The sequence below is a fragment of the Falco naumanni genome, chromosome 7, assembly GCF_017639655.2.
Source record: "Falco naumanni isolate bFalNau1 chromosome 7, bFalNau1.pat, whole genome shotgun sequence".
In the NCBI taxonomy this organism is placed as follows: Eukaryota; Metazoa; Chordata; class Aves; order Falconiformes; family Falconidae; genus Falco; species Falco naumanni.
In genome coordinates, this window is record NC_054060.1 from 72,179,009 (window position 1) to 72,199,007 (window position 19,999).

Consider the following 19,999-nt stretch of genomic DNA (forward strand, 5'->3'; position numbering starts at 1 on the left):
TCATAGGAAAATTCAGGTGGGAACTGACCTCTGGAGATCTGTAGTCTTGTCTCCTGCTCAGGGCAGGCTCAGCCACGAGACCAAACCAGGTTACTCAGGGCTTTCCCCAGCCAGGACTTAAAAAACTCAAGGGATGGAGATGGTGCCACCTCCCTGAGCAACATTTCTAGGCTGTTACTACCAGCCTTTCAGCCTTCCTAATTCCAGTCATTCTGGAGTAATATTTGGGTCTGCTGTGGTTTTCATATTTATTCATCATGTTCTCTATTTTTCACCACCTTGAGTCTACCCGGAAGATTTTCCCTTCCACTTCAACTTCTTTCCCTGTCTGCGAGGCTATTACACCTTGCTTCAATACTCATGAACATACTAGCTCAGGCCACGCCGCTATCTTGCACGCTCTTATCTGCTGGGGTTTTTGATGCCATGTCCATCACCGTGACACCTAGAGTTTCTCCTGTGCACTTAAGGTCTGGCTATGGTTTTATATTTCCCTCTCTTTCAGTCAGTCGTCTTGCCAGATGACTAATTCACTGTGTTTTCTTGTATTTGACATTTGTTTTTTGCCCACATTGGCACTGCTTTAGGAAAGCATCCCTAGGCAGAACAGTATTTGCACATTAGCAACAGGAACAAATGCATCCGTACGTACAAGTTAAATATGCGCTCGACTGCTCCTCACATAGACTCGCGCGCACGCAGATGTTGCCATTAATCCCAGTTCTTCCCATTTGTCATCATCTGTGTAAAGTGTACTGGCCTAAAGAAAGGCGAGCACGTGCGTGTTTGTGCGTGCCCTTGTCCTGAAGGGCACCCACTTGCCAAGTCCCTTTTGACGAGGTTGTTTCGTGAGTGTTGTGTTTCACTCTTCTCCTGCTTGTATCATATTTAGTATACTGTGTCCTGAGGGCAACTGCTGCCCAAGGTTTGTCCTGTTTAATTGAATTATGGTTGCCATGGGTAGTGGAAAGGTCAGATTTTGTTCTGCATGGTGAATCCCACAACCCAGAGGAAGGGGGAAACCTAGTTCTCAAAGTCTGCGTCAATGAGCCAGGGGTCGAGCTGATGAGGATTCTAAAAGGGGCTTATGGTAATTTGCAGCCCTGCTTCCCAAGGAAACGCAGTTGGAGTTGGGTACCAGATTTAGGCTCGTTGGGAAACCCCAGCTCCACAGCCAAATGCCACAGCTTTTTTTGTGCCTATCTCCATGCCATCTCTCTGCTTTCTGGCCGGAGACTCCTCTGGGACAGAGCTGTGCTTTGCCTCAGACACCTACCAAAGTCAGAGAGCCTCTCTAGAGGACCAAGCACAAGTGAAGGGACTGACATAAACTGCATAGTTCTAGGTAGGGCTGGGCAGGGTACTGGCAACGGGTCTGGAAAAACACAAATAGATGCCACGCCAGCTTTTCTGGTACTTGGTTTCTGAACAGCATGAAATGTAGTTTGCATTTCAGCCCCTGTGCCCCATTTCAGCATCTCTGAGGTGAGAGGATGGAGCTTGCAGCTCAGGGACGGATGGCACAATGCTAAGCCCTCCCCAGGCTCTGTAACAACCCCTTGGGGCCTCTGTACTGCCCTCTGTACCAACGCAACGTACAGACTGGAACACAGCCCTGCCTGCTGCAGGAGGGGGACGCAGAGGTGCGCACCCCGGTAGGAAGCAGCAGAACACCTCTGCAGGAGGGTCTAGGACACAGCAGGAAGTTTTGGAAAAACTCTCTTGCAAGGTTTCGTTTCAATCTTTGCTTTTTGTTTTTAAGGACGTGAAAGGCAAAAAACCAATCAAGTAAAGGGAACATTCATGAGAGGTGACCCTCCAGGCAGGACTTCATGAGAGCAGATGGGGAAACTGAGGCAAAAGGCAGTGCTTGAAACCTGGCCAGCCAAGTGTTGCTCAACAACAAGAAAGAAAGAGAGAGGTAACTTGGATGCTACATTTCATTTGATTTTCCAACATTCATACATGAGCCCTAACGCGGAGGGCAGGGCTGTGACATGAGAAGAAATTTAGAACATTATCAACACACTAAGTGTGATTGCAGGAGACATAGCAAGCAGCTGCAAAAACCAATATACATCGAAGAAGGTCCCCCGTGGAGAGTCGGCCAAGTCACGACAATCACGCCAACATGGCTACATGCCGCGCTCCCTTTATTAAACAAACAGGTCATATTTATAACTTAAACCGACCGCTCACCCGACTTTACACCCAGGTGATTGGGTAAGAGTCTCTGGCCACGCGGGCGTCCGCATCGCTGACCGGTGGGCACGCTGCAGGCGCCGGGTCAGAGTGTGCCGCGGAGAGTGTGCTGATTTCGCGGTTCCCAGGACTTGCTCTGCACCTGGCTTCTTGTTCGTGCACAGCTTGTTTTCTTTCTCACCCTGCTTGTTCCCAAGACAATTTAAAGTTGCTCTGCAGCTTTAACTAACAGGCCTGGGTTGTCCAACCCGGACAATGGTAACATATGTCCTCGGTCCTTTAAAAATCCCTCTACAATACATAGGTGGATTTCATGGCTTGCAATATAATGCTTTGACATCACTTGTCATCAGAGGGACTTTCATTTTTGCTTGCTCGCTTACAGTTTTGCTGTAGTTCTTTGATTTTGCTAACAGTAGTAATAATAAAAGGCATCTGTGTAGGCCAGACAGCTGTACAGTACATTCAAGCTGCAAGATGTGTCATGCCATCATTTTTCTCAGGGTAAAACCCAAAGCTGGCTGAGTTGTGGCTTACAGTGTCAGCTTGCTGAGGAACACCAAGAGCAAGACTAATTCCAGCCAGGGCACTGCCTGCTTTGGGCTTGCAGAAGATATTTGTGCTGCATTGTTCTCTGTAATTACTGCTCTCTGGAAACATAAGGCATGGGATGAAGGGGAATGAAACAAACAGGCTTATTTGGGTCAATTACAAAAGTACGGGCTAATTGCAAACAAAGTGGTAAAACAGGAGCAGACGGGGCTCAGAGGAAAACAATGTCAACAGTGACCTACATAGTCTCAGGGAGGGGGGCTGGACAGCAGGCGGTGGGGAACGCAGAGCTCAGCACGAGAGGGGTTTGCATGCTTCTCTCCTTTCAGGTCCCTGGGCCGGAGCCAGCCTGTGCGCCGAGTGCTGTCTGTGCAGCCTGCACAGAGCTGGCCTAAACACCTAAGAACACCCAGGGAGACATCAGCCAAGTGATGCAGAGGCATTGCTCCCATGTGGCATTTAGCCCTGCAGGAAGCTGCAAGGCTTCTTCCCTGGGCCTCAGCTCAGGGCAGACCCAGAAAATAAGCCCCCCCGTGCTTCCCACGCAGAACAGCCCTGTAGTGAAAGCAGTGTAGTTCGTGCGCTCTTGCTTATGCTGCCAGAGGGAGGACAAGTGAAGGACAATCAGCTGCTTAGACACATGCTGGAAAATACATCTTGTGATCCCTTTCTGTGCCTGTAACAGTAAGGAGCTCTCTCTAACCTCACCTGATCCAGCATAACCTCACCCAACCCAGCCCTTCTACAGGAAACAGGCCCTTAGGTGATCTTAAAGCAGTAAGCGAGCAGCTTTCAACCTCCGCTCAGTGAGCCCTTGTGAGTACATTCAAGACGTTGGTGAAAGGTGGCAGTTCTTGAGTACCCTTCACAAACGCCCTAAAGGCACTGCCAGTGGGCTGAAGCGTGTAGGTATCTGCACCTCCGCTCACTGCAAAATGTTTATGGGCCCAAACTGGGAAAGGTATAAAGTGCCTGCTCCAAGGGAAATCTTTGTCATACCTCACAGAGTTCAACGGTAAATTTATCCTTGTGCTTCATATTTCCAGAGAGCGGTAATTAAGGAAAACAGTGGAACACAAATAACACCTACAAAAGGGAACAGAGATTTGGCATCCGCTATTTAAGTACCAGCTCAGTCAAATGCTTTCCTGCCATCATTTTCTGCTCTGGATTCCCCTCGCAGGTAGGGACCTCCATACCCAATACCCAATCCGTGTGCCTGCCAGCCCTGGTGCCTGGCCAGCCGATGAGAGACACCCCTCTCCTATCCGCACACTGCTGTTCTTGTCTCTACCCACATCTAGGGTTCCAGGTAACTACTCTTTAAAAAAGACAGTTTTCGAGCAAGACTGCAGTTCCACTGTGGGCTTCTGAGACTGTCAAGCCATTTGGTCCTGTGTGTAAATTGGACCAGACACATTTAGATCTAAGCTTAAAGAAACCTCCAAGCATTAGCCTGGTAACGTGTCACGGCTTACCTGAGCAGCCAAAGCTGTGGTGGTGGGGAGTTCACAGGACCCAGACAGCATCCAGGCTGAGTTTTGCCTTCGCACTCGCTGTACGTCCTCTCTTACAGCCTCCACGTGGACAGCAGGAAGATATTTACATTCAGCAGCTACTACATGGTATTCTGATCCCCTGCCACTGAAAAATGACCACCACAGACAGGTCCTGCTTCTGGCAAAAATTTAGTAGAGCTGTAACATATCTTACCTCCCTCCCAAACTGGCTAACGCACAATGTGTGGGACAGGCCACAGCTGGCGGGGATAACTGTTCACACGTAGTGCTGCACTAGCTGAGAAGCTGGAACACAAGTAGCTGGGGCTGCAGCGTGACCCTCGGGGAGCTGCAGGCACCTGCAGTGCCCTGGCAGGCTTGTCCCCACCACAAAGCATCCAAGCACTGATGTGGCTCTCTTGAGGACCATTCACAGCACATGCTGCCAGAGGTGGCTGCGAGAAGTCCCGCAACCATTCCTCCAGGCTTAAATCAGCTGGCCCAGATTTTTGTTTGAACAATCACATCTGCCAGCTGACAGCAAGCCTGGAAGCACACCTTGCTGCACACCGGATGCGCACGTGCCTCAGGCACCAGGTGAGTCAGAGCATGGCCAGGGTTTGACAGCTGAACGGACACATGTGTGCACTTCGCTAATTACGTTAAAAGTAGTTTTAAATGAGGGCAAGGATTTTGTTGATCCCTTGAAATACAAGACTGAGACATAACTGGGCTAGTTTACCTGTATATAATAGCAGAGCCAAAATTTAAACGGATTTGTCATTTTTTCCTTCAGTTAGAAGCACATTCTTCTAATTCAGAAAAAAAAAATAGTTTAGCTGTGCTTAGGCCTTCTGAGTACATCTGTGCACGGTTTGTCTTACTACAGAAATTACCTATCCTTGGTGGATACGAGCCTTTTCTAAGCAGCATCCTCCTGTCTTCAATTGGGCTTTCTACACTACATATTTTTCTCATATTCCCCATGCTTTCCCTTAATCAGCACAATTTCCTGGCAGCCAGCTGAACGGCATTCATGCATGTGTATTTTTCTGTTTTTTAAAGCTCAGCTGCAATCTGTTCTCAGGCATATTCTCCCTGGATGCATTATGACCCATAGATGTCCATGTGACTTTTCCATGGGAACACATGCAGAAAAGACCCTGTGTAATTGCTGGAGGGAATCTAAACATTTCAAGTCAGGTACCAGAAGCCTAATGCAAAGACCCAGGCTACAGTTGGAAACAATTTCCAGAAACTCGTTCTGCTTATCCCTTGTAGCTGTGGAAATAAAGGAGAGAGAGAGAGGAAGGGACAAAGCTCACTGTGGGAAAACAAGTCAACAAAACCAACTGACTCTGGGCTTGATCACTTGACATGCTGTACATAGAGCTTTGGCCTGCAAAAGAATCCTCGGTGCCTTTTGCCTGGCCGAACTCACATCTAATTGAGAGGTTAATAATGAAATTACTATTAAGCTTTCAGTTGTTTTCATAGTTGGAGAAAAAATAAATATAAAATGTCCTCTATATATTGCATGCTAGCTGCTTTTGCCCTCTACCCATCTAGTTTATCACGTAGTTATTTTTATTGTGGACTAGACCAAAGCTATTTATCTCTCCTCCTCCACCCTCTCTCCCTGTCTGAGTGCCTGCTGTTCACCGTTCTAACAAGTCAACAGGTGGGAACAGGCATTAGGACTCTGCTGAAGCAACACCCTGTGAGGCTAAAATGATAACCATTAGCCTGACTGGAAAGCAGCGCCGTGATCCTTTCAAGGTTCTTACAGAAGACCGAACGCTCTTCTTCCACAGAGCGTCAAAGTTTGTGGGGAAAATGTGTTCTCTGCTCTTGGTCTGAAAGCTGATGAGGAAAACGGCAGTGAGGGGGTGGAGCAAAATGCCTCCCCACTATTTTTGCAGACACACATCAGCAAGTTCAGCCCATGCTCTAAGCTGTCTGGTAGCAATGTATGTGCAGGAGTGTGACGCTGAGCCCTGACTAACTCACCTGGTCTCTGAGCTGGCCTCAATTGCTCATGCTGGCTGCCACAACTTGCAGTTTGGAGCTCCCTCTAGTACCAGGAGAGCAGGTCAGCTCCGGCATGTCGGTGTCTGAAAAAATGAAGACCTTTCTCAGATCGGTTTCTTTAAGAAATCAACAAAAAGATGGCAAAAAACAAGCGGATCAAGGAACTGTCCTGGTCATGGCTGCAGTGTGGTATCAACACGCTGGGGGGTTCCAGAAGCACGGAGCGCCTTGCTGGCCCATCACACAGCGCCGGGGCAGCACTGGGGGGATGGGACCGCTGCCCGCATGCAGCCAGCGCAGCACAGCTGGCTGGAGAGTCACCTCCCGCTCCCTGCCTGGCCGCAGGTGGTGAGAGGGGCTTTGTGTCTAAGAACAAGTCAAGGAAAGGATTTAATAGCACACTGAGAGGGCTTGTGTAGCACTTCTGCTCCGTTGCTTTGTGTCTTCTTTTACATGATAACTTTTTTATCAGGATATTTTTGAGTAGGAAAATAATTTTGTTTAAAATCACTTCTAAGATGTTCCTTTTGTTTGGAGCCCTACAGGAGAATTACAGGATTATTTGCAAGATGCTATTTCTTAGAAAAGCACAGAGGATTTCTGCAGTAGAGAAAAACATTCTCAGATACTTCGTTACCTAATGCTTAAAAATACAGCACTTAATGCACTGAGGCATCTGTTCTCATTACTTATGGCATCCCTCAGAAGACCACTTTAAGAACACATCACTCAAGATCAAATGCTGCAAATGCCAAAGAAAAATGATGTAATTTATTCACGGTACATTGTCCTTTCTGGCAAGGAAGAAATCATGACCTCTAGAGCAAAGCTGAAAATGCTGTTGCCTTCGGTTATCATTAACTGATCTCAGCCAAGATGCTGCCCTGTGGAGACAGGCTCTACAGGAACATCCTGTAAAAGACAAGCCTTGTTCTGAAGTAAAGCAATCTACAAAAAAGCAAGCAATCGTGAGAAGGCAATAGCAGCACAACAAAAGGAAGAGCAGTATTGCCGGGGTGGGTGAGCACAGCGAGAAGCACACACACCATCACAAGCCACACGTGTGCCTTTAATGAGCTTCGACAGAAGCAGCAGCAATGACTGGCCAGCAGATTACCAGCTTAACTGCTGCCGTGGGAGAGCTTATTTTGGACACCGTGAGCATGAGTAACATCAGGAGGCGTATCATGGAACAGTGGGTTTAGCAACTGCTTCTAGACATGCCACTGGATGAAAAGTAGAAGTTTATTTCTCTTTGAGTTGTTTGGTACTTATTGGAGGATAGGACTGGCAGAACAGAAGCCATGCAGGTTAGCATCATCTCCTCTGGTTTCACCCAAGCTAAAGCTCTAGTAGTTGTAGAGTCAGTGCAAGGGTTTGATTGAATCTTTCATAAATTTGATATTACAATTGGAAAATTGAGCCCTTCTATCGATGTGGTAGGTGTGTGGTAAGACTCGTACTGCAATACCTAGAGGAAGCTGGTGATTCCTGCTTGTTTTCTTTTGTGTTAATATAATCAAAGAAAAAAAGAGCAAGTGTTTGTATTAATAAAACTATAGAAAAAGTTTATTTACAAATCACTGGCAAGATCCTACTATTTAGGATGAGCCGTGACATTTTGTCCTGCTTAAAAAATAACTCTAGTATGCTCTAGTCACAAAATCAGAAACACCCGTTCCCCGTCCCAGTTCCTTTTCACAGAATTTAGAAGTCCACTGATGTTTCACAGTTAGCCTGTCTCTTCAGTCGCTTCACAGACACAAAGAATTGTAATCACAAATCACTTTATGCTGTGCTCAGCTTTCAACAAAAGAGGAACAATGCTAGTTCCTTTTGAACAGCATCTCCCAAGCAAACATCTCAGCTGTCCCTTGTTTTCAAAGACATCCCTCAGTTCTTCCGCAAATGTATGCATGTTTCTCCCAAATGTGATGACTCTAACGTTTTACTGTTGAACAGCAGAAATTTAAGAACTATCAACTTTTTCTTTTTTTTTTTTCTCTCCCAGCACAGTGCCAGGGCCCAGTCCTTTACAGGCTGGTGCACATTTTTAACTTTACCATGCCCAGTGTGAGTTCCACTCGCTAGAACTGACAGTCTGGACAAAACTAAGCACACGTAAAACTTCATAGAAGAGCAATTTTATTTTTGCAGCAGCAGCTCTGGTTTCCTTCATGAATTTCTCCTCACCCTTAGCAACAGGGCACTGTTATTCAGCAACAGGACAATAGGGTCGGTAGGAACAGGCAACATTCACATTTTTCTTGAAGAATCCTTTCCTTATGTGCTACCTCTTGGGTTGCAGGCCATGTCTGGGGCTGAAAGCCAAGATACCTAAATGATTCTAGGATTCTATACTTATGTTCCTAGCTCCCATGGACTTCCATTACTTTTATTTTAAAAATAATTGCAAGGTTACCAGCTCTTGCAATTCTATTGTAAATTTCACAAAATTTGGTATCTTTTGGAAAGCCCCAGGTCCTGGAACCTCGTGACCTTTTGACATAGAAACAAGCATGGATTTCTCTATGGTACCTGTGTATCAAAGCTAAAAGCCTGACAAAAGTTAGAAACTGATATTTTAAATTTACTTCCTGCAGGTTACTATGACATGACTGAAGCTGATAAGAGATTAGAAAGACATCCTGTGTTATGCCTCTGAGTGTTTTTATCAATACATGCAGGTTTCTGACCAGTCAAACCTTAACATCCCAGTCCTGCAAGCCCTTGTGCCTGACCGGAATCCCACTTTGAATACAAACAATCTTTTCTTGAAATTCAGGTGGTGCAGGTTCACACAGTCACAAGCCGTGATGGTGGCAGCGTGCTGGCCACAATGGGCACCATCAAGGGGAAGACCATAGCCCATGTGGATCATCTGTTGTGGGAAATCTCTGCCTGAACTTCAGCACACTTTCGTGGACTTTACTTTTGGAACAATCATCTCCGATTGCTGTGGGTACTCTGGGCTTGAATTAGTCACTGAAGATGGGACAGTCACCAAAGATGGGAAGGGGGGGTGGGCACCCACAATGGGAAATGGGGAGCCGGAAAGATGCTCTGAGGACAGATTCCAATAAATGGCAGAGCATGTGAAGGAAGGGGGTGCTAGCAGGACTTTCCCATCCTAAGAGTGCTTATTTTCTTTCCCTGCCTTTAGGCCTTTGGTGTGGTATCTTTTGGTATGTTAGGCCAGTGTGGACACACACAGGCTCTTCGAACTCTTAGAGAGAGGGTTACATCCTAAATGTACGCCCTTTGATATCCATTCAGACTTGGTGGCCGGTGAAATCTGCCCCCCCCGTCTCCTCTCACGTGGTTAGTAGCTGCCATGGCGTGGCAGGGCAGCTGCCTGTCCCCACTTGGGAAGCACAGGAACCAGCGCAGTGGCTTCTGAACTCTCCCGTGGGGAACAGGTGTTGGGCAGCTACAGAGCACAGCCTTCTTGCTGGCCTGGTGTACGTTTGCTGCTAGGCCCTCGCCTGCCAGGGGCCAGCACGCAAGCGTCCACATTTGTGACTCCGTGGGCTCCATCCCTGCATCTTGATGTGACAGTGCGCTGTCCGGCTCCCGGCAAAAACTTGGGAGAGCTGATGGAAGAAGGAGTTCCAGGACCTCCTGGAACAGGTGGGAACATCTGGAGTGCTACCAGGACACTGTACCAGGCTGTGGGGTCCCATGGTCATCCAGGAACACCCAGCTCAGCTGCTATGGGTTTGATTTTGCTGGCAGCCTCCATCCTGGCTAGCTCTGTGACTGCTGTAGCCCCAGTAGAGGACACAGAGCATTAGACGTGCACCACCTGAGCCAGCCTACCCGGCAGTAAGGCGCTCACTCAACACTCACCTCCGTAGCAAAATGCAGGACCCACATCTTTCCTGAAGCACCCTCAGCACCATGGCCCTCAAGAAGGCCTGGAGACCCCACGGGTGCCATGGCAATGCTGTGTGCGGCAAGGCCAGCCCGGCTATCCCACAGCACACGGGCACGGGCTGACCCCGCGGTCCCCTCTCCCACCCGGGGTGGCAGGACAGCAGCCCCACAGCCCCCCGCCCTGTCACTTCCCCGGGGGGGTCCCCTCAGCACTGGCAGGCTGTGACACCGAGCCAGAAATGGCTCCCCAGTGCGTGAGGCTGGCGGGGCGGTGCAGCACCCCCTGCCCCAGGCATGGGGACAGCGGCAGGGAGCACGCAGCCCAGAGCCCCGAGGGTGGTGAGGGCCCTGAGGGGGGGAAGCACACAGCCTAGGGCCCTGACGGGGGGAGGCAGTGAGGAGAGGCGGGGGCACACGGCCCGAGGCCCTGTGGCGGGGGGGGGGGGCGCCTCACTGCGCCCCCTCGCCTTCCCGCGGGTCCGGCCCGTCTGCCGGCTGGGGGCCGCGCTCCCGGTGCCCCCTCAGAGCCCCGCTGCCCCCTCAGAGCCCAGTTTCCGCTGCGCGGCGCGATCCCTCCGCCGGATCCCTGCCCCGTGTCCCTCCGCCGCCCCCCCGCTCCGCGCCGCGGCCTGACCCGCGCGGGCCGCCGTAGCGCGGGCGGGCGGCCGCGGGGCTGCCGGGGGGGGGGCGGCGGGGCGGGCGCTCGGCTCTGGGCCGCTGCGGCCGGCGCGGGGCTTGGCGGGCGGCTCGGCCCCCCGCGCCTGGCCGAGTCCTGAGGCTGCGGAGCCGCCCCCTCGCTGCCGCCGCCGCCGAGGGTACGGCCCCCGCCCCGCCCGCGGGGGCGGCCCGCGCCGCGGCCCCTCCTCGGGGGAGGCCGGCTGCATGGGCAGGCGCTGCGGGGCACCGTGGGCGCCGGCCTCGGCGGCGGAGCCGCTCCTGGGCGCCAGGTAGGAGAGGCTGAGCCGGCGGGTTCGGCGGGGGCTGGGGCGGGGGCGCCCCGCAGGCCGCAGCGGGAGGGGGTGGCGGCGGCTGTGCCGATCGGACCTTCCGCTCCCCCTCCTCCCCCCTTTTTCGCCCGCTTCCCGCCGCCCCCGTTTGCAGCGGGGGCTTCCAGCCGGCCGGGCCGCGGGGGGGCGAGCCGGGGTCTGCGGCCGCGGGAGGCGTGCCGGGGGCGGGGGTGCCGTGCGGTCCGCCTGCCTCCTCGGGGCACCCGCTGCAGATGTGTGCTCCGAGCGGAGCCAGACCGTGAGCGGGGAACTCCCCGCGTTTGCTCTCGGTGGGCTTCCGCGGCTTGCCGTTCGGTCACCGAGCGCTGCGGGCCGCGAGGGTGCGGTGCGGTGCGGTGGGTGCCTGTGGGGCAGCGGTGGGGTTGGGTGCACCCACAGCCGCTCCCGTGGCACGAGGCTTTGCCTTTGTTGTAAGGTGATACTGAAGTGCAGAAGGTCTAAATTTTGGATCAGGGCATTGGTTTAGATGTGCTAATTGATACTTAAAAAGGATGATGGTTTTTGTGGAAGCCTCCGAGAATAAGTAATGTTGTGCCCACCAGTGGACTCTTGCCTTTGGCGTTTCTTGGTGAAGAACGAGGCTAGAATTTATTGCAAATGCCGGATTGACTCACAGGGGCATCTTTCAGTTTAGGTTACTGCTGATTTGATCCTCTGGACTCTGCAAAAGGAAAGCCTGCCAGCCTCTGTGAATAGCTTTGCAGTGTAACAGGAGTGGAGTTCCCAAGCAGAATCGCTGAGAGATATGTGAACGCGTGTGAGCAAAGCTGAGCACGTTGGTATTCCTGCCTCAAACCTGGGCTCGTTCCCCAGGCACAGTTTGCCTGTGGGGTGAATACCCTCTTGGCACCTGAAGATGATGTCGGTCGAAGGGTCTACAATAACAAGTCGGATCAAAAACCTACTTCGCTCCCCTTCCATTAAGCTGAGGAGAAGCAAGCCTGGGAACAAGCGTGAAGATATAGGCAGCAAGGTGAGTGCCATGTGGTGCGGCCGGCATGCTTTAACTTTGTTGCCTAAGGTCCTGTCTGTACAAACAATGCTGCTGTGGGAGACCTGGTGTAACTGTAGAGTGGTGCAGAGCAACTGATACATGACTGTAGTCTGTCTTTTAGTTGGGGCCTTTACTGCACTGTGGATCCTTGCTAAAGCCCAGATCCCCACTTCTGAGACACACTCTTTTCACTTGTGTGGTACGTACTGGGTCTGTATCCGAAAGTTTTTGGGATTTCGTGCATTGTGGTGTGTGTTGTTATGGATGCCTGACAGGAGAAATAGAATTCTGCCTCTTCCTCCATGTTCCCAACTGCTAACCTCCATTACCAGCAGCTAATGAGACACAAGAGCCTGTTCATCTCTGTAAGCACTTGCTCTCAACCCTGCAAAAGAGTGTTCTGTGAGCATGTGGGGAAGGGTAGGAGGATCCAAAAGATGGAGGATGTGAGATATGTCTCGGAGGTGAGTGTTCAGATGGGGTCTGTGCTCCACAGGCCTGCTGGATGAGCTTTCCTCTGTGTTCCTCCTCCGTGTGCCTCAGATCCGCTTCCCTTGGGGATGTCTTGTCTGGGGTGTCATTGCTTCTACCTGAAAAATCCATCATTCTTCTTGGTGGCATGGAGAATTCCTGCCAGTCACTCACTGGGAATTGACTGGTGTCATGAGGAGAGGAGGATGACTTAACCCCAGCTGCAGGGAGAACAGGAGCTGGATGGCATTGCCTTGTGCTGACAGCAGGTGCCTCTGAGTCAGGGCTCCTCATTCTCCCCCTGCCACTGATTCACCTGTAAACCTGGGCAAATCACAGCCTTTGCATAGCTCGCTCTCCACATAAGTAGAAAGCTTAATCCCTCCCACCTTGTGAAGACTCACTAATAAATAAGAAATGCTTGTAATCCATGACTGGAAAGCACATTCATTTGTCTCAAAACAGTACTGCTTCAAAATTTCTCTCTCAGGGTGAAGAGTGTGATTAAAACTTCAGGGGAAATAAATGACACCTTACTTAAATGGCCTGTCCCCAGCCTGCAGTCCTGGTCTCAGAACTCTTGGTTCAGGTCAGAGTTTCCCTGAGATGGCTGTTTAATACCAAGGAACACAATATACTACTTTTGTCAAGCAAGAGAAAAACCTGCTCAGGTTCCTCAAAGTTGTTTAGAGGAGGGTCCTTGGTGTTTGTGCATGACCTCGGTGTGTGCAATGTGTTGCATTTAATGCAGCCTGTGGACTGCCAGTGAAATGTACTTTGTAGCTATTGCTGAGGAGCAGTTTGTTGATCTCTATTCTGCAGAGACCTCTGTTGAAAGAGCCAAAAGCCACCTGTACCACCATGTACTACAGCAGGCACTGGATTCTGGCTCTAGGAACGGGAGCTGAGGGCTGCACACTCCTTTTCAGAGCTGGGACCTGCTGCTACGTATGCTGGCTGTTCCCTGATACCCGTTTCATTTTGTTTTGCTTTGACATGAGTTTTGGAGGAGCTCCGTTGTATCCTTTGTGCTGTCTTCCAGTGTGCAGCCAGGGCTGTCTGATCCCCTAGGGATATCGTGGATTCATTGGAACACCATCAAATTAGGGTTTGAGGATTTTGTGTATCTTGTTAGTACAAGCAGTTTATCAGTGAGATGCAAAGGAATCGATGGGGAGTTTGCTGGCAGAAGCAATTTGTCAGGATGAGGAGTTAGGTGCTGGTGATGGTTTCCTAAAGCAATCTGCTCTGAATTCCCTCAAGTGAGTTATGGCCTGCCTTCAGCGGGACAGCTGGAGCAGGCAAGGCAAAAAGGAGTGGGCCCCTTACCAAAGATCCAACATATGTTGGATGTCTGTGGAGATGTTCCCTCTGCTATGTGTGTGCTCCACTGCCTTCCAAGGTGAGAAGCAGCACTACTTTTCTAAAATAGCAGGAAACAGATCCTCTCAGTCTCCAGTTTGTTGTGAGTGTAAATCCTTTGGAAATGAAGCTGAGCATCATACACATCGCTTTTGAAGGATCCTTGCTGACCTGCAGGGAGGGTTTTTTCAGGCTGCTTTGTCTCTTGGACTTTTTGAGAAATGACTGCTCCAAGAGACGCATGTGACTCTAGTCACATGAAATATGGAAGGGGCTATGAAGCTGGTAGCTTTGGCTGGTCGCCTATGCTGAATGCTGCTTGGTTGCATAGGATGGAGTAAGACTGCGGCGCTAAGGTAATGCCTGAAAGGTGATAGTGTGCTTTGTACGTGCAGATGTAGGTGAAGAGCAAGCCCTCAACAGCCCTGTGGTTCCTCTGAGTCCCTTGAGCTTTACTGCAACCAGCTGCTCAATTTAAGATGGACAAGTACCCTCAGTGGGACTGCCTGGGCTTCCAGTGCTGTGATTTTCCCCCCACAAGTGCAAAGTGTCCGTGGTGTCCCTGCTCTTTCCTAAACAACCCTTTGGTGGTGTGAAGCCAGCCAGGCTGTCTCTGCGGTGAGGGACAGACCCCTTGGACAGTTTGTCATGCTGAAGAGAAGCCCTGTGAAAATTGGCTCCTTACAGCAAAGCAGACATGTAGTGCCAGGCTGGATGTGGGCAGGCTGTGGGAGGCTGGCTCCGCAGACCTGTTTGTGCATTGCTCTGGAAGGGGGAGTGTGTGTAAGTAGAGATATTTTGCATGATGGCTGTGCAGGACTTGCAGTGTGTTACTTGGGAGCTGTACAAGAGAGAACTTGTTTTGTGACTTTTATTAGGACTTATTTCTTGCCTATACTTTAATGCCTGGTTTTACGGAACAGCTACAGGAGATCTCTACAGGAGTAAAACTAAGGAACCAATACATAATCATTGATACTTGAAAGAAATAATAAATAAAATAAGGGGAAGGAATGGGAGCTCTTTAAGTAAAGTTTGTTGGCAAGTTGGGTGTAGTGCTTTGTTTTCTTGCTGCTTTTTGGAAACAACTTACATTTTGTGGGAGTCCTGATTTTTGTTGCCGTCTGACTAACTCTGTTTAGACCTTTTCTGTTTTTGTCTTCTGATGTTTGTGGCTCAAATCCACTTTTTCTGTCCTCTCCAGATCTCTGGTTTTTGTGTTGAACAAATATAGACCCAGAGTACAGTGACTTCAGTCTAGACCTGTTGATTGTTGGGATTGTAATGTGTCTGTGTGGTGCCTGGAAGCTAAAATTTCCTCAGATAAGTTGGTTGGCCTGTGTTCAATTTCTAGATGATTACTAGCCCTACCAGAAACCCGGCCATGCATCTCGTCACCGTGCTTGTCATTCCGGTAGAGATGCAGGGTTAAAAACTGGGCACAGAGTGCCTTTAGGCAGCATCGATCACCCTGAATGAGTGGCACTAGCAGGACAGTGGGGAAGTTAAGGGTCAAGCTGTCTCCCATTGCTAAAATGTCCTGGTTGCTGTACTGCCCTGCAGCTTGGCTATGTAAATCTCTCTGCTCACAGAAGTAATGCACCTGAGCAGGTACAGTTCCTGCAGGGACTGTTCATGTTCACAAGAGTACAGCTTAACAATATAAGCATCTTTTAAACTGATGTAGCTGTGCCTATTGTAGAATGTACGTGCGGCGGGTATACTCAGTCAAACCAGATTATGAATATCAATGTAGAAACAAATTGCTACGAACTCTGCTACAGGCTTTTCCCGAAGAAGGTAAGCTAGTGGGTCGAAAAAACCCAAACACAAAACCACACAGATTTGGAATTTGCTGCATATTTCTTTGATCTCTCTTGGTTTTTTTTCTAAGCCAGAAATATTTCAAGTTGCCAAGTTGGAAAGAACGCTTTGACTAAAACCTGACATTCCCCAGCAGGAAGTCATTCGGCACGGGGACTGTTGTATTGTGGTCTCTCCCCTGCCAAGTGTCGTGCAAACATGTGCAGCTGGAGCGCCTGTTGCTGCTCCATGATGCTGGGTTGGACTGGGTGGCTCCACAAAACCTTTTTGAGAGCTTTTGTTCTGAAAATGAGCCCTGACTAAGTAGCTCCTAGTGGGACAGTGTTTCCTGTCGTCCTTTGGTGAGGCATGGTCTGTTCTTACTGCCAGCCTCTGGGCTCCCGTCAGCCTGATGGGAGCTTCCCCGTTAGGGCAGCAGAAACATGTACGCATACCTCTGTGTCCTGCCAGCGAGCAGACACAGATTTAAGAGGGAAGCGAATCCATGGAAGCTTGAGACCCCTCATGCCTTGCCCTGCCCCTTGTGTTCCTAATGCAGTTCTCCAGCTCCTCAATCCCTTGAGAAGCTGCAGGGCTCAGCTAGGACCACAAGCTGTCCTGGACACAGGAGAGTGGAGTAACGTTTCTGGCCTGGCTGTGGCTTCCTGCCCTCAGTACACAGGCCTTCTTGTTTGAAAATATTGTAGCTTCCAACTTGAATCAGTTTAGACCACTACCAGTCTTAACCAGATCGGCAGAGAACTGCTGAACCTGAACTGGAGCAGAACCAAAACCCACAAGTTTGATTCACTGATACAAACGCTTCAGAAATCATCACCTCTTATTAAATCATTTAAGGTGAAGTTGAGGCTTGTTGAGGAGTGGGATTCTTTGTAAGTCTTTGGGTACAACTTGGTCCTGCAGCAGCAGAACGTGCTGGGTTCCTCATGGGCAGAACTTCCCAGGGAGCTGGCTGTGGGGCTGAGCAGCCTGACTCTGTGGGTGAAGTAGAGAGCAGCCTGTCTGATGCTGTCATAAGCTTTTGTTTTGGCAGGATTTGGAAGGGTCTTTCACATAATGGTAGTGCTTTTGAGGAGCCGTTCAGGCAGTACTGCCCTTCTGCACTCCACTGGAGTCTGAGTGGTGCTCAGACCGCCAGCACTGGGACCAGCGCAGCCAGCGGCACAGCTGAGAGGATGCCTCTAGCCCTGGTCTGGCCTTCTGCTGCTGTGCCTGTTCTGCTTCAGCCTCCACGAATGCTGCTTGGCCCCAGCTGGTAGCTAGGGATCTCTCTCCCAGCTGTGCACCGCTCAGTCTGAACACAGCCAATTGCTCCAGCAGCCTAGGGGCTGCTGTCCAGAGGCAGAGGGGGTTTCCTGTCTGTGTCGGGTCAGGCTTGTAACAGTGACCCTTAAAGCGGAGAACGGAGGCTGATTAGCTTCTCTGCAGCCAGACCTGCATTTCAGTGGCGTGTCTGTATCTGTGGATTGTCAGTGGAACAACTGAGAGTCTCGTAGCTTAGGGGCTGAATCTTTCCCTGTGGGGCTGCTCTTGTCCCCTGTACCCCATCCTCAAATACACAGTGCTCAGGATGACCCTGTCTTCATTTCACACACAGATTTTCCTTGTTCCATTCTTTGCTATAAGAATGTTATGCCTTGACTTGAAATTACAGAGTGATCTGGCTAGCTCTCCTGGCCTGAGTTGGAGCCAAACATGAGTGTTGAACGTGACTTAGAGCCACAGGGCATATCAAAGCCAAAGCTTTTCTGCTGGAGGACTGTAACACCAATTGCTCTCGGTTCTTGAAGTATGGTGGATATAAAAGGATATAACAGTTTGACATGTTTGGTTTTGTAGCCTGCAACAGTATCCATGAGCCACTGTGATCCTTCTTGCCAATTTTGAGACAAGATTGCTGGAAAGATCCGCCCTTCTAACCACCCCTAAACAATGTGCTGTCTTTACTGTAAGAGGCACCAGGAAGACCTCTCCGTGACGGGGGGAGAGCGACAATGTGCTAACAGCTGGGGTGCAGTCAGCGTAAATAACACAAACCAGGTCATTTGCCTAGTGGGTTTAAATGGGTCTTGCTTCCCTGGGTGCTCATATGCTCCATACCTGGGTGGTCTTTTAGAGCTGCTGAGGCCTCGCCTTGCGTATTGTTCTTTACCTCCTTCAGATGAGCTGGGTATTCCGAGAAGGCACGTGGGACTTAGCTAACCTGGCTGGACAGACTCGTAAGCAGGTTTTACTCTGTTCCTGCTGTGCTGGATAAGCCGTACACATATAGACTGATGACCCCCTTTTGCTTGGTGGCTGTTGTTCTGCAGTGGGCTGTGAAGCATGTAGGGTTTCGCCAAAGACCTGGCTGGGATGGTAAAATGGCAGAGGTCAGGGCTGGTCAGAGATGCTGCTGGCTGGTCAGAGCTGTTGTTCGCTGTGGCGTATGGAGGTGTGGTGGAGAAAGGCATCCATGGACTCAGTGGAAAGGGACATCCTCCAAGGTGTGCCATCTGTTTCACTAGCTGTGTGCTTGGTACTACCTGTGGTGTGTTGCCTCATTAGTTTCAGGAGGACAGAACAGTTGAAGTGATGGTTGGGAGTCCAGCCAGGTTGGGCCACTATCTGCTTTTGTATCATCAAGGGTCTGCAAGAGCCTGTTTATTATTTCATTCTCCTCTGTGTCTAGTGGAAAGCAACTGCAGGGCATCACCTCCGTTTCCAGCTGAGAAAGCGATGATCAGCATTTTGTTGGCCTGGTGAATCTGAGTAGATATTTTGGTTCCTGTTGATCAGGTCGTAGGGAGAAGTTGCTTGATTAGTCTTGGTACAGTTCTCTCTGTGAGAGTGAAAGCAAACACCGTGCACTAGCTAGTCTTTGGCTTTTTTAAAAGGTCTCTTGTCTCAATGTCTGGGGCAGGGAGTGGCACTTACATGGCACTCGAACAGTGCTTAGCAGAATGGAGCCCTGGCATTAGTGCTGAGTGATCCCAGCTAAGGTCTGAATAATTAACTAGCACCAAGCCCAGTTTCAGTCACTTCAGGCTTCTTTTTATGTCTGATGTACCTGCCTCTGCAGAGCTGGAAGTCTCTGAGGGCTCCTGTACGTGCGTAGCAGGGTTGCGGGATGCTTTCTGTTCTGGTTTCCAGCCTCAGATGTGGGCTGGTCCCTGTGCCTGAAACCCTGCAGACTCTGCTGAGGCTGTGCCCACCGAAGGGTGGCTACTGCAATTCAGAGAAAACTTCCCACTATTTCCTTTCACCACAGTGGTGCTTAGCCTTGCCCTGAGCGTGTTTGCATGTTGTGCAAGGAAAATATAGCTGAGGCCTGCGGCTGTTGTAACCAGCAGTGGATCTGTGCCATGTGATCTGTCTTCAAAAATACTGGCGCAAAGGTGAGTCACTGCTAGTATTCGTATGACCATAGACTGCAGGAGCACCCCATCACTACCTTCCTTCGGTGAGCACTGGACAGACACATGACAAACTAGACCCAGCCCAGAGGAGCTTCAGGCTTAAAAAAAAAAAAGGTGCAGGGGGAACGGGATATGCTTTTCCTGTACAGACATGGCTCCAAACTCCTTCAGGAAGTCTGAGGCAGATGTAGAAATTGAATCCTGATCCTCTGAGGCCAAATCTTAGCCTTAGCCACAGAGCCCAGCCTCTTGCAGATTACCAGGGATGTTTCTCACCTTTCCCATGTGACGACTGTGTGTTCATTTAGGATTATTTGCTTAAAGGTCCCAGACTGTTGTGCTGTTGTAAATGCTGACTTGGTTCCATTGTCACTAATGATTTCAGTAGCTTTGGTGATGATGACTTTCCAACAGGCTCAAGCAGATTAAGCACCATATGAATTAGAGCTGTGGAAACCCCAGTAAGCCTTGTAATTTTGCTAGTGTCCCAGGAGACCAGTACTGTTGTTAGTTACTGTGGGGAAACTGATTGAAAATAGTACTATAGAACAGCCTATGAACTGCTGGTGTATTCAGTGTTTCCAAGTCAATAGCAATAAAACCCAGTCCTGCTTGTTCTCCCAAATACAGTATTAAAACTCACGGCTGGTCAAGAAGGCTGATGTGATTTAACAACTAATAGGAGATCTCATACCTGGTGGAATTTGAACAATGGCATTCTTTCCTTACAGTGATGTTTTTTTAATTTCTGCATCTCCTAAACACTTCACATAGTTAGGCTGA

General features: G+C 49.9%; 1 protein-coding gene across 6 annotated transcripts in view; it reads left to right on the forward strand.

The window, feature by feature from the left end:
* Positions 1–10,879: 10,879 nt before the first annotated feature.
* The window catches only part of MAPKBP1 (mitogen-activated protein kinase binding protein 1), a 104,486-nt gene continuing 95,366 nt past the window's right edge, over positions 10,880–19,999 (forward strand). For 3 of the 6 annotated variants that reach the window (XM_040600919.1, XM_040600922.1, XM_040600921.1), the window contains exons 1-2: positions 10,880–11,107; positions 11,797–12,140. In XM_040600919.1, the coding sequence (XP_040456853.1) occupies positions 12,024–12,140 (117 nt within the window). In that variant the 5' untranslated portion in view covers positions 10,880–11,107; positions 11,797–12,023. The remainder of the gene's footprint in view (positions 11,108–11,796; positions 12,141–19,999) is intronic. The other 3 variants (XM_040600924.1, XM_040600925.1, XM_040600920.1) reach the window with 2 other exon arrangements.